The following is a 20,384-nucleotide window of genomic DNA, read 5'->3' on the forward strand; positions in this document are numbered from 1 at the left end:
TTGATGTGTTTGTTTGTGAATCTTTTATATGTTGGGGCCTCCTTATTTTCAGTTCATTCTCCTAAGTTTGAAAGTGTTTTTGATCTCATGGTTTATAGTGATTTCACATATTGATATTGCTTGATTGACTCATTAGGCTAGGATAATACTTAATCGATGGTTTCTAGTTTTTAGAGGGGCTGTAGCTCTCTCTCTCTCTTTCTCTCTCTCTCTTTCTCTCTCTATCTTTCTCTCTCTCTTTCTCTCTCTCTTTCTCTCTCTATCTTTCTCTCTCTCTTTCTCTCTCTCTCTCTCTCGCACGCACACACACACACACACACACTTCAGGTAATATGTATGATGACGTCAAGTAATACACAAAAATTGACTTGGTGTTGGAATGTAATAGTTATTTCCTGAAGATTGGTTACAAGCTGTTTTCCAGTTGAGCAGGTAGAATAAAAGTATGAACAGACGAACAATTGGTATTGAATCACAGTATGACATTTAAACATGAAAGTTAGAATTGTTACAGGTATATAGATTACAAGCGGTTGATAAAAGATCAGTTGAGGCAGTTATAGTACACGCTAGTATTCTCCTGGAACAATTAAACGGTAAGTCTAAATTATTGGTATTAGGTAAAGCTGGTCATCATAGATAGAATCCAAAGCTGGATGAGAAGAAAGGACGAAGGAAGGTGTGCAGATAGTCTCTTACAGCTGTTTCAAGAATAGAGGTGCAGATAGTGCATTTCCCTGCAGCCGATTGGCAGCCAACATTATAGTTGCAATCTATTCCATCATCAAAGGAACAATGAGATAGAGCCTTAATAGGAAGTAATGATATACTAATAGTGGGGTGTATAGAGAGGTGAGCTTAAAAAGAAGAGAGGCAAAGGTCATAATAAGAGGATGACAGAAAGTAACAAACATGACAAGGGATAAGTGTATAAAGTTTGAGAGTTTGTGGAGGTATATAGAAAGAAATGGCTGGTGTGAATATGGATAGGGAAGGGGGGATGCTAAGTGCGATGGTGTGAAGATGTCCATGTGTAGAATAGCATCAGCATATGAGGCAAGTAAATTAGAATTATAAATTGGGTGGACTAGCCACTGGGAAGATAATGAGGCATTACATGAAGAGAGGGTATAGAGTTTCAAGCGGTGGAGGTGGGGGTGAAATACAAGATTAAATATGCCTACTAGCCTATAGCTGTTTTGTATGGTGGTCAATGTGTATGTGGGAAGGAAAGGTTATGCTTAGTAGAGGAAGAGAGAGGCAAGAGGGTTGAGAAGTAAAGTAAGTATATGGTTGTAAACCAGCTGACTACAATGGGATTCAGGCTCACAAGTTTATTACCTGTAAGATGAAACAGTGAGTGTGGTTTAGATGTATGCATTGGTTGACAGTTACTAGAATAAAGAATTTATTGTAACAATAAGGAATTAATATTAAAAATTGTAAGCTCAATGAAAAGTATGAATATAGTTAAATGTGGGTATAGGAGTAAACAGATCTTAAAAATGTGTATGTTAGCTAAGGTGGTGAGCTGGCAGAATCATCAGCATGCTGGGCAAAATGCCTAGCAGCATTTTGTCCATTGCTACATTCTGTGTTCAAATTCCACTGAGGTTGACTTTGCCTTTCGCCCTTTCAGGGTCGATAAAATAAGTACCAGTTGAGCACTGGAATTAATGTAATCGGTTTACCCCCTCCTGTGAAGCTGCTAGCCTTGTGCTAAAATGTGAAACCAAAATTTGTACATTAGCTGAGAATATCTTCAGGAAATAACTATAACATTCCAACACCAAGTCAAACTGCACAGTCATTATATGTGTATTACTTGATGTCATCAGACACATTACCTGAAATGTCTGTGTGTGTGTGCTCATGCGAGATTCAGCCCCTCTCAAAACTAGAAACCATCGATTAAGTATTTGCAACATAAAATATTAAGTTAAATTGTTGTAATGGAATTACAAGTGGAATGTAGAGTGAACTGAAGAAGTATGGAATGTGAAATTATACAGTTTGAGTAAGTGGTGATTTGGAATAGGGAAAGCAAATAAGGATTTCAGAAAAGTATGTTGAATGATAATCATAGTGAAAGATAAGGGGCCAAGGTGTACTACAGACTTATTTAAATTAAATAAGCATATGATGTACTTCTAATATACATGGGTAAAAATTGTGTGGAGAGATTCAAAGCACTACATTTAGATTTGTGATAAAATCAGGGTAGTTTGAAGAATTTGTAGACACAAGTAGTAAATGCTTCATTTTGTCTACTCAGTAATTGCTGTGAATTATGTAACAGGATTTGTATAAACTCTTTTAAGCATAACCAACACAGGCATTTGTACCCAGATATGGTTCACCAGTATTGAGAGTAGTAGTAGTAGTAGTAGTAGTAGTATGGAGGTATGTGCTGTAACAAAACATTGCTGCATCCACCATTTGTTGGTGATTCCTGACTACTCTTGGTAGATGATGCCTGTTCACCAGTCAGGGTCTGTTTTGGTAATTGTTGTTGGTGAGGGTTTTATGAGGTCAGAGTGCCAATCCTGCCTCAATCTCTTTTAGTTGCCTTTTACGATATGCATAGAAACCATTGGGTTAATATATTTTAGATATTCATTAGGTTTGTCATATGAGAAATGTAATTAAGAGTCAAATCCAAGGTTACGTCTTCCACTTAAAGTTCTTTGGTGATAGCCCTCATTAATACTGATTGTGACTATTGGGTGTGAGCTGTCACAGGGTTTCCCACTTCTCTGAACAAAACACCTTGGACAGTGAGTAAGGCAGTTGGCATCATTCCCAAACCAGATTGCTTCTCTGGGCTTCCACTCCACGTACCAAGTGGTGTACAAGAGTGCAACAAGCAAGGTTGATGGTGGGACTGACCTGTAGTAGCAGCTCACTTGCTAGTTGATGCCAAACCATTGTCTGATAGTACAGATCTTCCATTTGGCTGCAATAATCTTCAAACTGTTGGTCTAGGACTCCTCTGCCTTGTCAGTTATCCAACATCCTGCTGCCAACATCTTTACTGTATTCTTGGCATGGGAGGCTAAGGAGTTGCTATCATTTGCCCAAGGAACCACCCCTGTCTATGGAATGTATGTATAATATGCATACATACATACATGCATATATATATATATATATATACATACATATATATATATATATATATATATATATATATATATATATATATATATATATATAATTATTACAAATTAAAAGGGTAAAGGATTATCAATTTATTAATTAATAAATCAATTAACAATTAATAATTTTTACCAAGCCCTGTTTTTGCCTTTGTGAGTTGCAAGTGATGCTATCTGTGGGATTCTCAGCTTTTTTAGCTGCTATTTCTGAACTTCGGTATATGGTGAAGCAAATATTTGCTGATCCCTTAATTATATTTATAAATATATATGAGCTTTTAAATAAGTTCTCCACCAATAATGGTGCTTTCATACCGATGGGCTTGGTAAAAATTATTAATTGTTAATTGATTTATCTATATATATAAAAATGAGAATTAATTAATAAATTGATAATCCTTTACCCTTTTAATTTGTAATAATTATTCACTCCCAGTTAGTATACGCAGATTCTCTGCGATATCACTTGTCGCGCACATGGTAATTTCTTGAGGAGGGGACAGTTAGACTGGCTGACCGAGGTGGATTCGGTTATGCTTTCAGACCTGTGTCGGTGTGGAATATTATTCGTCCATGCTTACACAGTTTGCTAGCATAGTCAAATTTATTACTGGAATACAGTATTGATGAAGGAAATTGATTATTATCACAATCATAATCCTGAAACACGTCTACTGTTAAACGGTGGAATTGGTTAGTTTTTCATTGTTTTTTCTTCTTGTTTTTGCCTTTGTGAGTTGCAAGTGATGCTATCTGTGGGATTCTCAGCTTTTTTAGCTGCTATTTCTGAACTTCGGTATATGGTGAAGCAAATATTTGCTGATCCCTTAATTATCTATTATCTATATATATAAAAATGAGAATGTGTGTCTGTCTGTCTGTCTGTCTGAATCCCTAAAACTCGAGAACTACGCAACCAATTTCATTCAAATTTTACACATGCCTTACTTAGGGTTCCAGTTGTGTTTTAGTCAAAAAAATTATTAACTTCTTGCAGAGTTCGAGCACACGGCAACATAATATCTCCTCCACTATTTAAGTATTACGTGTCAAAAGTGAAACAAAAACACTCATGTCAAATACTTTCACTTTAAAAATGAAACTATTCCACTAACTGAAACAATCACATTTCGATACTTTCACAGAGAGAGAAAGAGAGAAAGAGTTAGACAGAAAGAGAGAGAGAGAGAGATGTATATGTATACATATACATGTATATGTACACCATTTCGATACAGTAATGACAGATACTTTCAGAGAGAGAGAGAGAGAGAAAGAGAGAAAGAGAGAGAGAGAAAGAGAGAGAGAGAGAGAGAAAGAGAGAGAGAGAGAGAGAGGGAGAGAGGGAGAGAGATGTATATGTATACATATAGATGTACACGTATATGTATATATATATAGATCTATACATACATGTATATGTATACATATGTGTAGATGTATATATATATATATATAGATGTACATGTAATATATACACATATATACATATATATATATATAGATGTACATGTAATATATACACATATATACATATATACATGCATACAGATATCTATACATATATACACCCATCACACACACATACACATGCACACAAACACACACATTAGTCATTTGTTTTCTTATCCAAAACTACGTCAAAAGTACTGAATGGATCTTTATGAAATTTGGAAATTATATTCTTTGCATAACGGCCATAACTCCCATGAAAATTCATATATTTTTGATGTTGATGAAATTTTAACCCGAACATAACAGATGAGCATTATTTAGAAAATGATGTCACGTGTTATCGAGGCTACCATTCTTTCTGGATGTGCAAAAGGGGATGACGTCTTTATTCCAAGAATTCCTCTTACTCCATCAGGAGCAGACATTCCTTTTACATTCAGAAGACTACAATTCCCCCTTCGTGTGACTTTTGCCATGTCCATAAACAAATATCAGGGTCAAACACTGTCTGTAGCTGGTCTTCTCTTGGAAGAGCCCTGCTTCTCACATGGACAACTGTATGTTGGCTGCTCAAGAGTGGGCAGCAACAAAAAACCTATTTGTATATGCTCCACAAGGGAAAACAAGGAACATAGTTTACAATGAGGTGTTATAATCACAACAGCAAGAAAGTATGTACATGATCACCTTCTTTTACGAAACTTCATTGACTTTCATATATTTATATTGATATACATATATATACGTGTGTTTGGGTGCGTGTGTGTATATACATCTCTATATATAAAGATGATGCGTAGTCTAGACGGCGTTTTTAGATTTCATTATTCTCTTTAACCCAGGCAACGCCGGGTATTTCTGTTAGTATATATATATATATGGGCATCCAGCTGTAGAAACTCTGCCAAATCAGATTGGAGCCTGGTGTAGCCATCTGGTTTCACCAGTCCTCTGTCAAATCGTCCAACCCATGCTAGCATGGAAAGCGGACGTTAAACGATGATGATGATGATATATATATATATATATATATATATATATGTGTGTGTGTGTATACACACACATACACATATAAATACATATATGTATGTGTCTGTATATCTATATATGTATACACACACACATATATGTATGTATATTTATATAAGTATATACATACATATGCATATATCCATGTACACACACGTGTGTGTATGTATGTATGAATTATTTAGCATTTTTACAGCTTTCAAGTAACATTCTTTTATAATTTGTAGGAAGCTTCAATGAAACTCCGAGATATTCCAGTGAAATTGTTAGACCCAAAAGGTTTGTTGTATGTTGGACAGAAAGAATATGCTGGGACATCTCCTATTGACAGTAAGTTGTGATTATCTTCAATGTTTATCTTACATTTTGACTGGCTCTTCTGCAGTGAAACGAGTTTTTGCAAAACATTCTTGAACATATGGTATTCAACGTGGTATCACAGCTTGACATATCTATCATGGTAACATGATTTAGCAAACTCATCTAATCTCTGTGAACCTTGCATGTTCAGTTTTTAAATGAGAAACTGACAAATCTATTTGGTTCAGCATAAAACTACACTAGTTTTATCCTTCACTGGTTATGTGGCAGTTAAGTGTGTTCTGTTTAGCAAGTACTTACACGTCCAATAATAATCTCACATATCACTTTTGTTGATTTGACTGTCATAAAATATCAAACAGTACATTGCAGTGTGGATTTCATCTTTAGTATGTTTTCCTTTATGAAATGTTTTGATAAATTCTTTCCAGTATTATTTACTTCCTTTCTCAAATGGTCTCAGATGTTGAAGATAACCTGATCATGTTTTTAATTCTAACCTAATTTCTGTGTTGGAACAACTGCTAACATCTTTTTTCTTAGTAAATCTATATATATAAAAATGAGAATATCTGTCTGTCTGTCTGTCTGTCTGTCTGTCTGTCTGTCTTTCTGTCTTCCTGTCTGTCTGTCTGTCTGTCTGTCTGTCTGTCTGTCTGTGTGAATCCCTAAAACTCGAGAACTACACAACCAATTTCATTCAAATTTTACAGATGCCTTACTTAGGGTTCCAGTTGTGTTTTAGTCAAAAAACATTTTAACTTCTTGCAGAGTTCGAGCCCACAGCAACATAATATCTCCTCCACTATTTAAGTATTACGTGTCAAAAGTGAAACAAAAACACTCATGTCAAATACTTTCACTTTAAAAATGAAACTATTCTACTAACTGAAACAATCACATTTCGATACTGTAATGACAGATACTTTCAGAGAGAGAGAGAGAAAGAGAGAAAGAGAGATGTATATGTATACATATAGATGTATATGTACACGTTATTCCACTAACTGAAACAATCACATTTTGATACTGTAATGACAGATACTTTCAGAGAGAGAGAAAGAGAGAGAAAGAGATGTATATGTACACGTATATGCATAGATATATATATATAGATATAAATCTATATGCATACATGTATATGTATACACATGTGTAGATGTATATATATATATAGATAGATGTACATGTAATATGTACACATATATACATATATATACATGCATACAGATATCTATACATATATACACCCATCACACACAAACACATGTACACAAACACACACATTAGTCATTTGTTTTTTTTATCCAAAACTACGTCAAAAGTACTGAACGGATCTTTATGAAATTTGGAAATTATATTCTATGTATAACGGCCATAACTCCCATGAAAATTCATATATTTTTGATGTTGATGAAATTTTAACCGTAACATAACAGATGAGCATTATTTGTAATTCAATGGTACAACAGTGTAAGACTACCCTTTCAGATATACTTACATTGTGATTTCTGCAATGTGGTGCATAAATTGTCAAGTAAATGAGACGCATCTTTGCCTCCACTGAGTAAAATTATTTCGTTGCAGACCTCCTTTGGGTCTTTTTATTATCACTACGACACACATAGTCCCCAGTTGGTAACATTGATTTCAAGGCCCTCCTAGATGAGAGACTGGCATTCCACTTAATGTCTATGTTCCATGCTGGCATGGATTGGAGAGTTATTAATGTAGAAATATGGTATCATAGCTGCTAACAGTTGAGGGTTGCGTAGTCTAGACGGCGTTTTTAGATTTCATTATTCTCTTTAACCCGGGCAAAGCCGGGTATTTCTGCTAGTTACAAATAAAAATTGTCGGGTTTTCGTGAAATATACGTTGTAGGTGGGCTTGTAAAAAAAGAAGATGGTATGATTGTCTAAAGCTTGTTTGTGTTTCTACACATTGGAAAGGATACTAGTATTGTTCATTTATGTAGTTAGTCAGTAAAGTATTAATTTTAGTGGTAGTAGTAAACTTCAGTCAATCGCTGAGCAAAGCACATAACTCTGTTTGCCCTAGTTTAACCTGGCATAGAAATACAAATTCCATTTGCACTTCACGGTTGAGTGGATAGCCATAGGAAGGGCATCCAGCTGAAAAAACAAATCAACAACTAATCCCTCATAGGTAAACATAAAAAACATGGATATAAAACATTAAAAGTGATATATATTACTTTCTTACCTTTTAATATAAATATATTACTGGTATATATTTCATATATAACATTTAATATATTACTTGTATATATTTTATTTATTCTGATACATATTTGATATCATCATCATTTTAACATCCACTTTTCCATGCTTGCATGGGTTGGACAGTGTTTATTGAGACAGATATTTTACAGCTGGTTGCTATTCCTGTTACCAACTCTCATCTGTTTCCAAGCTAGGTAATATTTTCCCATGTTCAGGCATGTTTTTGCAGGATATTGGAAGTAAATGACACTGCTTGTATAACAGTGATAAGTCATTTTACAATTACCACATGATGTCAAGCTGAGGAGACACAAACATACATACTCTCACATGCTTACGCATATCTTTTATCTTCACTTGTTTCAGCCATTAGACTGCAGCCATGCTGGGTTACCATCTTGAAGAATTTTAGTCAAATGAATTGATCCCAATACTTATTTCTTTTTTTTTTTTTATGCCTGGTACTTATTCTGTTGGTCTCTTTATCCGAACTTCTAGATTATGAGGATGTAAACACACCAGCACCTGTTGTCTAGTGGTCGTGGCAGACAGACACAGACACAAAGACACACACACAAAGACACACACACAAACACACATATATATATATATATGATGGGCTTCTTTCAGTTTCCGTATACCAAATTCATTAACAAGGCTTTAGTCAACCCGGGGCTCATTTACTTCAAAATTAAATATCTAAAGGATGTCTGTGTCGTTAGGTAGTTCACTTCACAACTATATCGTTTTGGGTTCCATTCCATTGCATGGCACCCTGGGTGAATGTCTTTTACTTAAACCTTCAGTTAATTAAAGCCATGCGAGTGAAATTTGATTAGTGGGAATTATAGAAGCTCACTAGAGGCACCATTTTTGTACTTAAGTAGCAGACATAAATCTGTTACTTGGTTTAATACTGTAACCACCACCACCTCCACTATAATCACCACCACCTCCACTATAATCACCATCATCTTCATCTTCAGCAGCAGCTGCTGGCCTTTGATTGTCTTTAGTAGAGTCTGCTCTTGTATGCATTCAACAGCTCTCTGGTCTGAAATCTACCTCCCTTCCTTTGTCCCATCAGTCTCTGAGGTACTGAAAAGGGACAGAGGTACTGTCCTTCCTCTTCTAACCAAGCTTTAACTAACTAAAATCAACTGGAGTCAATTTGTTAAACCTTCTTATGTTTCCTATTTTCAGATTCCATATCATACCTAGGAACAGATAGTGCTACAACATGTCACATTGCAGTTCTAAGGGAGACAGGTTTGTAAATTATTTATATTTAGATCAAAGAATATAATGAATGTGTGTTGAAAGCAGCAAAAGAAATCATTGTTTATCATCATCATCATACTATTTTACTCCATCATTTTACTATTTTCTTGTCTAGCAGTGGTCTGCCCTTGGGTAGGTCCTCTGCATGGAAACCTTCTCCAGCATTCCCTATATGACCTGGGTGTACCTGTACCCTTTCCTGCTACTGTCATGTAGTTTACTGGAACTTCAGTCGCCATGACTAAATGAGATGTATACTGGATTGGTTTCCTGTTGCTTTCTCCAAACAGGTAAGATTTGAACTCAGACTGTAGAGAGGTAGAAGATATACTGTAAAGCATTTCTGCTGATGCACTAACAATTCTGCCGCTCTCCCACTCACAGAACAATGTAAAATGTAGTGTTTTTCTCAAGAACACAAGCGCTGCATAGTCTGGGAATCAAACTCTTGATCTAGTGATTGTGAATGCAATGTCCTAACCACAAAGCCACTTGCCTTCACTTTACTATTTTACAGCCCTGTAAAATGAGATGTTATTCCAGAGTTGTAGCTTCATAAAATTGCACCAAATTCTTACATTGTTTTATATAACTCCAGGAATAAGAATTTTTAAAAATTAAAAATTTTTGAGACAAAAAAATGTTCAAATTACTAAAATGGAAATGTTTCCATAAACTGAAAACAAGAGTATGGTTGGTTAATGCAGGTGGAAGTGAATCACACAAATTGAAAAAAAAAAATTAAAACTGAATCTTGAACATAAAAACTGATATTTAAATTTGAATTGAAAAATCTAATTTTGATTTCATTTTAAATTTGAATTTTTAAAATTTGTCTATTTTGGTTTCCAGTCTTTTAATTTCTTGGAAAGATTTATTTGAAACCAAAAAACAAAATCTGAAACAAGGAAAATGACATTTCTTTTCAAATATATTTGACTAAATCTGAACCAAAAGACATTAATCAGTCGAGTATCTTGTTTCTGTCATTGTCTATCATTTTTTGTACTTACTTTTCAGTATCTATCATTGTCATTATTATTGTGCATCATTATGTGTCATTGTGTGTCATTATCTGTCATTGTGGATCATTGTCATTGCATGCCATTCCACTAACTACTGTGTAGAGATGACGCTAACTACTGTGTTGCAGACATATCTGTATCTGGCCTGGTTATTACAATTTTTTTCTCATATAATGATCCTTCACTTTTTGCTTGTATTCTTTATCTATATTGGAATCTAAGTATTTTCAATAATATATTTCATATTTTGTTTATTTAGGCTCTGGAGCCACCTGTATTGGTCATTTTGATGGGTCAGCTACTTACAAAGGAGTTCATGGAATGTTAAAAAATATAATGGATATTGCTGGATCTGTGACTGGCAGGTGAGTTCTTTGAATTAAGAGGAATTTGGGGTCTTAGAGTACAAAGAAAAAAAATGCTTAGGAATATTTGAGGGCAAAAGCAGAATTCATCATCATCATCATCATCATCATCTTCATCATCATTTATTAACTTGTTGGCATGGGTTGGACAGTTTGACAAAATCAACAAGCCAGAGAGCTGCATTGAGACCTATTGTCAGCTTTGGCATGGTTTCTATGGCTGCATGCCCTTCTCAATGCTAATCACTTTACAGAGTGTTGTAGGTATTTTTGTGGTACTGGCACATGTAAGGTCACCAAGTAATTCACAAGACAAAACCCTTTGAGTGGCAGTATAGTATTGAGGTAAGTGGCTTTGTGCCAGGTGTCGAGAAGTATGATAGCGATATAGCGACAGGTGTCTTGCTATACGGTAGATACATGGCTATCCCAGCTGAAACAAAAAAGATGGTGGTGACAAGGTATCAGGACATACACTCAAGACACAAGATAGTGAATATAAGAGAGAATAAGGGCAAAGAATAAGGGCAAAGAATCAGGAAGATTGGGTAGGTAAGTTTGCAAGAGTGTGAAAGGGAAGTGACAAATGGGGAAGAGGTAAATGTATTGAATAGTGAACATGAGTGGAGGCATAGTTAATTCTGAATATCAGTTTTGGATGGGAAGGTGAAGTAAATAGGAGTAAGTCAGGGAGGAAGAGGTGATAAGTGGCAATATAAATATGACAAAAATGCAGGGTGGTGGAGAGCTGCAGTATAATAGATAGATATATCGGTATCTACAGTCAATCGTTGCGACTATGACTGCTCATGGCTTTGGCATGACTTGATAAGTTTTCTCCAAACTGGCCGTTTTTTTTGCTTGAGTTTGCCATTTATTATGATCAATTCCTTTAACCTCATATTCCCTTTTTGCAGTGTTTTTGGTCTAGGTCTTCCATGGTTTCTCTTCCCTCTTTTCCCTCTTTTCCCTTTGCATAGTTGGGAGTAAAGGAGTTGTCTGGGAGAGAAACCGAAAAAAAAAGCCAGTCATATATATATTTGTATATATGCTTGTCTTTGTACCCCACACCACTTGGCAACCAGTAGTGGTTTGGTTATATCCCTATAACTTAGTGGTTCAATAAAAGAGACCAAGAAAATAAATACCCGAGTTAAAAAGATAAATAATGGAGTCGATTTGTTTGACTAAAACTCTAGCATGGTTGCAATCTAATGACTAAAATAGGTTATGTATATAGAGGATATGAGGAGTTTTTATCAGGATGACTCAATCTAAAAGGTATGTGTTCTGAGTACTCAAATAGGTGTGTCACCAAAATTCTAGTCAGGACAGCGGTTGAAGTTGTGGTTTTGTGATTGTCTTGTTCAAAAAATGGCTGATGGTGGCTTCCCTTTGAGGCAGTAGGTATAGGTTAAAGTAGCAAGGAAAGGCAAACAATTAGGCAATACAGGATAAGGACATTTAATTTCATTTTATTCAATCTAAAAAATGAGTAGTAAAAATAGTACAAACTTTATCAGATTGTACTACTTTTACCACTCATTATGTAGCAAAAGATTTTAGATTGAATTAAATGAAATCAAATGTCCTTGTCCTACCTAGACTAATTGTTTGCCTTTCTTCACTACTTTAACCTATACCTACTGATGTTAAATATATATATATATATATATATATATATATTTGTTTTCTATTTGTTGCAGTATTTCTAAGTGTGCCATTTAAACATATGGTGTTTAGCTTACAAGCTATTTCAATTTGGCTCATTGAATTATTCCAGCTACATCTAGTCATATTTTACTTTCTTTTCCCTTTCCTTAATTACTTCACTTTACTTCTAGTCAATAACCCGTTAACATTCAGATTACTCTGTCAAGTGTTATGCTTACTTATTCACTTCGATTTGAATTAGTCATGCATTGTCTTGTAGCTTTGAAATTTCAATGATGTGAGTGCTTAATTTTAGAGTAATATTGTAGGCTAAGTGTGAGAGACCAGATCTGGCCATTTTGAACATAAGACAAGTTGAATATTTTGCCTTGATACAGCTGCTTTAAATGCTAAAGGGTTAATACAGTTTTCTCTGTATATCTTTCCTACAATAAACACTAAAATGTATAACTCACATTCCCATTCATGTTTAAATAATGTTACCATTTTACAAATGCATCAACATATGTATGTTGCTTGTATAAAGTAATAACAAAGGTTGGTGGGACTCTCTGTAAAAGTGTTATTACAGGAGAATACTTTGCAAGTAATTCCTCTTAGTTGTAAGTTATACAGTTTGAAATGTCATATTTTCTTCAGAGCTAGAGTATTTACATCTAATCTTAATAAAACTGAAACTCTAGAAGATGTTTGTTTATTCCTCAAATATCTCAGAAACAGTATATTTTATCTCACATTTTTTTAACGTATTTATTTTCATACATACTTTATGCAGTGCAGTACGAGGTTTTCTGATATTTGGACATCTATTTATTAATGAAAACAATGAAATACACACACACGCACATCCACACACATACACACACACACACGCACACACCCACATTATTTACCTAAATTCAGTGGAATACATCTCACGCACGCACGCACGCAGGAATGGAGCTGGATACACGTAATTTCGATGTCACATTTGTTGAAAGCATGCAAAATAACCTTGATAAGAAAAAAATTTAACTCGTGAAACTCAGTGTTTTCTGGTGACCCCACAGGTCACAGGTTACATCTTAGTTACATCTAAGTCTATGAAATATCTATCAACTTATGTATCATTAACCTTTTCAATACCAACCTGCCTGAGTCTGCTTATATAGTTCTGTGATACCAAAGTTCATGTTAATTTATGTTCCAAACTCTAGCTTAATAATGATATGGTCGTTTCACTAAATTCTTCATTATTTTAAAATTTAATTGAAATAAAGGATGTATATTTCAACTGAATTATGGTAACAAAAAGGTTAAGTGTGTAACTGATTTTTGACTTTGTCAGAGATGAAGGTAGTGTCATTCAGACTATATTAGTGATAAATGGATTGAAATGGCTTCAGTTAAGAACCAATTTGACCTTTTATCTATAAGATATAGTATGGAGGAAATAGATGAGCCTATAGCCATCACAAATATTCTTAGACCGAAAAGATTGATGCAGTTGGTATCCCTTTTGAATGACATCAAGTTGATGGCTGCATGAAAAATATGAACTGGGATGATATTTGGTGAGGAAGGCCTGGAAACTGTTTAATGCAGACATACTGGTGGTGGTGGTGGTGGCAGTGGTGGCAGTGGGGACACTTTATGTGGGACATGGGGAGGAGAGTCAAGTGAATCTGAGTGCAGATGGCATGAGATCAACCATCTTTTAGAAACAGATATTACTGTATTAGTGCTAGTAGATCAGTCTGAGAAAGGAGACAGCAGTCTGTATATATCCCCACCACTGGGTACTAGAGGGCGTTATTTAGTGACAACATGTAGTAGTAGTAGGAGTAGTGGTGGTGGTGATGGTAGTAGTAGAACAAAGCTGAGAGAGGGGAGCTAGCGGTGTATGAGGTCAGGGCTTGGAGTGTGTTGGTTAGTGACTATTTGTACTAACTATAGTTGTAGAACAGACAGAGAGAAACGACAGCTGGGCTGGTTGGTGGGGGCCAGATATTAGTATGATTATCTAAAAGCTCTATAATATACATACATATATATATTGCTGTATGTGTGTGTGGGTAACTAACTTTGTGTATACAGATGGGTGTAGCTGCATTTGTGTATATGGATGTATGAGTATACATATATACACCAGCATGTAGGTCTGTATAAACTAGGCTTTGGGTAAGGGTATGTATACAGGCATACATGGCGATACATGTGCATGTATTTATATTTCTACAAGTACATATATATGGCTATGTGTGTGTGAGTGTGTGTTTGCGTATATAGAGGGTGCAGTGAATAAACTGTCAATCTATATTATGCAAAAATGAAAATAACACTGACATTTCATTTTATCAGATATATTTACCAAAATTACATAAAAATATCTTGAAATACTAAAGAGTAAATTTATTTAATAAAATCACCATTGGCTTCAATCATGGTCTCTAGACAACATCTGAATCTCCTGCAACTCTTCTGGATAGTCTCCTTGTTTAAGTTGGTGAACGCTGCTGTAATCCTCGCCTTCAGTTCATCTTTGGTGTTACAAGGAGTTTATTGGTCTCTCGCTCAACTACGCCCCACACATAATATCCAAGGAGGTTGCAGTCTGGGGAGTTAGGTGGCCAGATGTTAGGGGTGATGTGGCTACAGAAATTGTCTGACAGCCATGACTGGGTTCTCCTGCTTGTGTGACATGGTGTAGGGTCCTGTTGCCAGACATAGGGTCTTCCAGCAGCCACCCTCTTGACCCAGGGCAGCAGTACTTCCTTCAGGCACTTGATGTTGGCATCTGTGATAAATGGAGGCATAATGCCACCATCACAAGTGATCATTTCAAACACCATGATGTTGACCGGGTGTTTGATTTTTATCACTCTTGGTATATGTCCTCAGACTGACACCCAAACACTCTGAAATGTTGGTATTAGAGCTTCCGGTGTGAATGCCGAGCAGTACAGCACATCATTTCCAAATTTCTGGCAAAGTGAATTGTGTCATGGTGTTGCTTTTCTCACAGATGGTGCCCAACTGACCCTACTATACTGTGTAGTTGACAAAATCAAAACCAAACAATGCGCATGCTCAAAATTAAAAATATAAAATGGTGACAATTTACCCATCGCACCCTCATCATCATCATCATCATCGTTTAACGTCCGCTTTCCATGCTAGCATGGGTTGGACGATTTGACTGAGGACTGGTGAAACCGGATGGCAACACCAGGCTCCAATCTGATTTGGCAGAGTTTCTACAGCTGGATGCCCTTCCTAACGCCAACCACTCCGAGAGTGTAGTGGGTGCTTTTACGTGTCACCCGCATGAAGGCCAGTCAGGCGGTACTGGCAACAGCCACGCTCAAAATGGTGCATTTTATGTGCCACCCTCACAAGAGCCAGTCCAGGGGCACTGGCAACGATCTCGCTCGATATATAATAATAATAATAATAATAATAATAATAATAATAATAATAATAATAATAGAAAATTTAGACAAATATGTATAATTAGATTAGTGTTTTTAAATGTTGAGTAGAGCACTGGCACAGTTTAGGCTACCTGTTGTTATCCGTAGTTGTGGTACACTTCTTCAGGTACATTGATAAAGAAGTCTCACTAGAGATTTTTTGTGCTGGCTGTCTTGATGTAAATTGGAATTCACAGAGAATTGATTTCTTCTCTGTCATATTTTTTATGGGGTGGCACATTGTCATGAAGAACTTTATTTTTTATGTTCTCATTATTTGGACTGTGGCCATGTTGGGGCACTACTTTGAAGAATTTTAGCTGAACGAATTGACCCCAGTACTTGTTTTCTGTTTTTCAAAACCTGGTACTTATTCTATCAGACTCTTTTTGCTGAACTGTTAAGTTATGGGGACACAGGTTATCAAGTGGTGTGTTTGTGGGACAAACACAGACACACATGTATGACAGGATTCTTTAAGTTTTCATCTACCAAGTTTATTAAAAGTGGCCTAGGGCTATAGCAGAAGAAATTTGCCCATGCAGTGGGACTGAACCCAGAACCATGTGGTTAGGATGCAAACTACTCACCACACAGTCATGCCTGTGCCTTTACACTTTCTTTACATATAAATAATATCTTATTTTCCAGGTTTGAACTCACATTAGCTGGCGGTTTTAATGATGAAAGAAGAATATCCTCTCAGATTTCTGATGAATTGTTATGTAAGTTCACTTAGAGTATCAAAAACATTTTTGAGTAGTGGTTGTAAGAAAATGTTGTTGTTCATCATAAACATGCGTGTGCACGCATGCACACGCATGCACACACACACACACATCATTAGTTCATTGAGTGCATAGGAAGTCCTTTTATCTTCTGTCCTGCTAACTTACCTGGCATTCAGGGTGAGCACGACCTAATTAACAATGGAGGAGTGTGCACTGAAAGTGTAACTGCTAGAATAAGAATAGGATGGAGAAAGTTGAGAGAGCTTTAACCTTTGTTGGCAACCAAAGGTCTCTCTCTCTCTCTCTCCCCAAGTAAAAGGAGGATTGTATGATGAATGTATATAAACGTCAATAGCACATGGTTGTGAGATGTGGGCCCTGAATGCAGAGGAATGAAGCTGGCATGCTCCTCTGGATGTGCAATGTCAGTGTACACGTGTAACAAAGCAATAGTGTATTGAGAGAGAGGTTAGCCATAAGAGGAGTTCGATGCAGTATGCAAGAGAGAAGACTGCATTGGTTTGGTCATGTGATGTGTGTATGGATGAGGACATTTGCATAAAGAAGTACTGATCACTTAAAGTGGATGGAACTTGTGGAAGAGGGACCTACAGGAAAATATGGGATGAAATATTGATGGTTGCTTTTAAAATGCAGAACCTTATGAAGGAAATGACAAAGACTGAGATATCTGGCACCTTGCTGTACTCAAGAAGATCTGCACATCACAGCAGAGTTAATATCCTAAAACCACCATGGTAAATCTTGTCCATGTGGGGCTCTGGCCCATCAATCTTTCTCCTTCACATTTCATGCCCTAACACCCATTACGTCTCTATCACCTGACAGAAGAATTGGTACTTACTACATTCCTTGGCTTTCTCAGTTATCTTTCTTCTTCGCCCCAAACCACTTCCACCCCCCATTATCTTCCTTTGCCTACTCTCTCCATTAATCACCTCCTTTCTGCACTGCCTCCCCTCTCCATCTTTACCACATACTTACTTACTCTCTCTCTCTTTCTCTCTCTCTCTCTCTCTCTTATATAATAGCAGCTTTAACAAAACTTGCTTCTTTACAGATGAGTTCAACAGCCATCCCCAAGATGTCCATCTCATGTGTGCAACAATCTCAGGTAAAACTATTTGATTTTTCTTTGTCTTTTCTTAATAATTTAGTCTGGAAGAGAGACTATACTCATGGCTTTTGCAGACCCTTCTGATCTAGAGGTGGGGTGCATGGTCATTTTAGAAGAATGATGCATTAGACAGAAAGGATTGTGTATAATCATTAGTGTGGAATCTGAGAGTGAGGCACAGCACAGAATGATGGAAAAAAGAGAAGTGTATCAAAAGTGTATGTGTGGAGGTGATATATAACTAGCTTATTCAGAGGAGCAGAAGCGATTATAGTTGCAGTAGAATAGACAAAGAGAGGAGACACAGTATGATGGTGAGTGAGTTTTGTCTTTGATAATAAGCAATGTGGTAACCTAGTTAATTCAGAGGAGTAGAAGATGTTATAGTAGCTGTAGAATAGGCAGAGAAAGAAGACAGTATAGTCACAGAACCAGAGGTTGTAGTATGTTGACAAATGAATTTTTGACAATCAACTGGATGACCTTCTTTTGGATGTGGTCTGGAATGTCTCTGAGTGTATCAGCAGCACTATCTAAGCTGTTGTTGTACACCTTAGTAGGTCTTACATGCTGTGAATTTTTGTGAGTTTTACATGAACTTATAAAGTATCACCAAACATTCAAAGGTGAAGTATTTGTTCGTCATGAAGAAGGTTAGTTTTTTTGAGGTGCAGTTTTAGTTGTGTTATGTTGGTGTGGGTTACAAAGAAGGATTTGCGAAAGTTAGCGTTTATAGGCTTTGAGTATTTTGGTTGTGTATTGTCTAAGACTAGAACTAAAAGATTGTTACCTGGATTTGTGCAGTGCTTGTATCTGTAATGCTGAAATAAACCAGATTGTCACTGACCCATCAGAGGATTAGGTCTCTGTTCCTGGTGGTAGTGCAGGTTTCATATGAGGTTTCTATTTTGTATGTGAGTGACACCTATATGTGTGAGGTTTGGGAAGAGTTTTCAGCCCAAGAGGTAGTAAATAAAGTCCAGGTAATACATTTAATAGTTTATAATACATGTCTATAATAATTATTTCTAATACCATGTCTTTATCATCCAGACATGAACACTGTTATGAAAGAAGGTACACCTTTCCCTGTAATCTATGGTCTTGGTACGTATATTTATGATGTATATTTATGTGTGTGTGTGTGCACGTATTTCAAATAGTATTTACTCTAATGAGCCAATGAGGGAAACCTCTACATGATTGCATCAAGCCAAATCTCCTTCAAATCACAACTAAAGAACACTAAATATTGTTGTCCTAGATACACTTATACTTACCTGAAAAATATTGAAGATAAAATGGTCATGACTGGAATTTCTTTGATCATAAGCATACTGGATTAAGGTTGACTAGGGCTAAACAATAATAACAAATCATCATCATCATTGTCGTTTAATGTCCACTTTCCATGCTGGCATGGGTCGGACGGTTTGACTGAGGACTGGCGAGACAGAAGGTTGCACCAAGCTCCAATCTGATCTGGCAAAGTTTCTACAGCAGGATGCCCTTTCTAACGCCAACGACTCCGAGAGAGTAGTGGATGCTTTTTACATGCTACCGGCACGAGGGCCAGTTAGGCGGTACTGGCAACAACCACATTCAAATGTTGTTTTTAACGTGCCACTGGCACATGTGCCAGTAAGGCGACATTGACAACGATCATGCTTGAATAGTGCTTTTTACATGCCACCAGCACGGGAGCCAGTCAGCAGCCCTGGCAACAGTCATGCTCAGATGGTGCTTTTAACGTTTCACTGGCACAAGTGCCAATCAGGTGGTACTGTCATCGGCCACTTCAGCGATTTTGATTTCACTTGCCTCAACAGGTCTTCACAAGCAAAGTTTATTGTCCAATGAATGAAGGGTACTCATAAGTGGGCTGGTTATACATCATTGGCATAGGTCACGGGTTATGGTCTCACTTGGCTTGTCAGGTCTTCTCAAGCACAGCATATCTCCAAAGGTCTTGGTCACTAGTCATTGCCTTAGTGAGGCCCAATGTTCAAAGGTTGTGCTTCACCACCTCATCCCAGGTCTCCCTGGGTCTACCTCTTCCACAGGTTCCCTCAACTGCTAGGGCGTGATACTTTTTCACACAGCTGTCCTCATCCATTCGCAACACACGACCTTACCTGTGCAGTCATCTCTCTAGCACACCACATCTGATACTTCTTAAGTCCAACTTTTCTCTCAGAGTGCTTACACTCTGTCATGTATGCACACTGACATTACATATGCAGCAGAGCATACTGGCTTCATTCCTTGCATGCTTACGCATGTCTTCAGCAGTCATGGCCCATGTTTCACTGCGATGTAGCATAGCTGTTCAAACACATGCATTATACAGTCCTTTTACTCTGAGCGAGAGGCCCTTTGTCACCAGCAGAGGTAGGAGCTCTCTGAACTTTGCCCAGGCTATACTAATTCTAGCAGCTACACTTTCAGAACATCCACCCCCGCTACTGACTTGGTCACCTAGGTAACAGAAGCTATCAACTACTTGTAG

The 20,384-nt window shown here is 36.7% G+C and overlaps 1 protein-coding gene across 6 annotated transcripts in view; it reads left to right on the forward strand.

Annotated features, from left to right (window-relative positions):
• LOC106879332 (protein N-terminal asparagine amidohydrolase) overlaps positions 1-20,384 on the forward strand; it is a 30,506-nt gene that overhangs the window by 2,125 nt on the left and 7,997 nt on the right. For all 6 annotated transcript variants that reach the window (XM_014928841.3, XM_052968359.2, XM_014928839.3 and 3 more), the window contains 6 exons: positions 5,870-5,972; positions 9,413-9,478; positions 10,775-10,880; positions 16,658-16,731; positions 17,819-17,872; positions 18,929-18,982. In XM_014928841.3, the coding sequence (XP_014784327.1) occupies positions 5,879-5,972; positions 9,413-9,478; positions 10,775-10,880; positions 16,658-16,731; positions 17,819-17,872; positions 18,929-18,982 (448 nt within the window). In that variant the 5' untranslated portion in view covers positions 5,870-5,878. The remainder of the gene's footprint in view (positions 1-5,869; positions 5,973-9,412; positions 9,479-10,774; positions 10,881-16,657; positions 16,732-17,818; positions 17,873-18,928; positions 18,983-20,384) is intronic.

Source organism: Octopus bimaculoides, chromosome 5, assembly GCF_046866305.1.
Source record: "Octopus bimaculoides isolate indiv1 chromosome 5, ASM4686630v1, whole genome shotgun sequence".
NCBI lineage: Eukaryota > Metazoa > Mollusca > Cephalopoda > Octopoda > Octopodidae > Octopus > Octopus bimaculoides.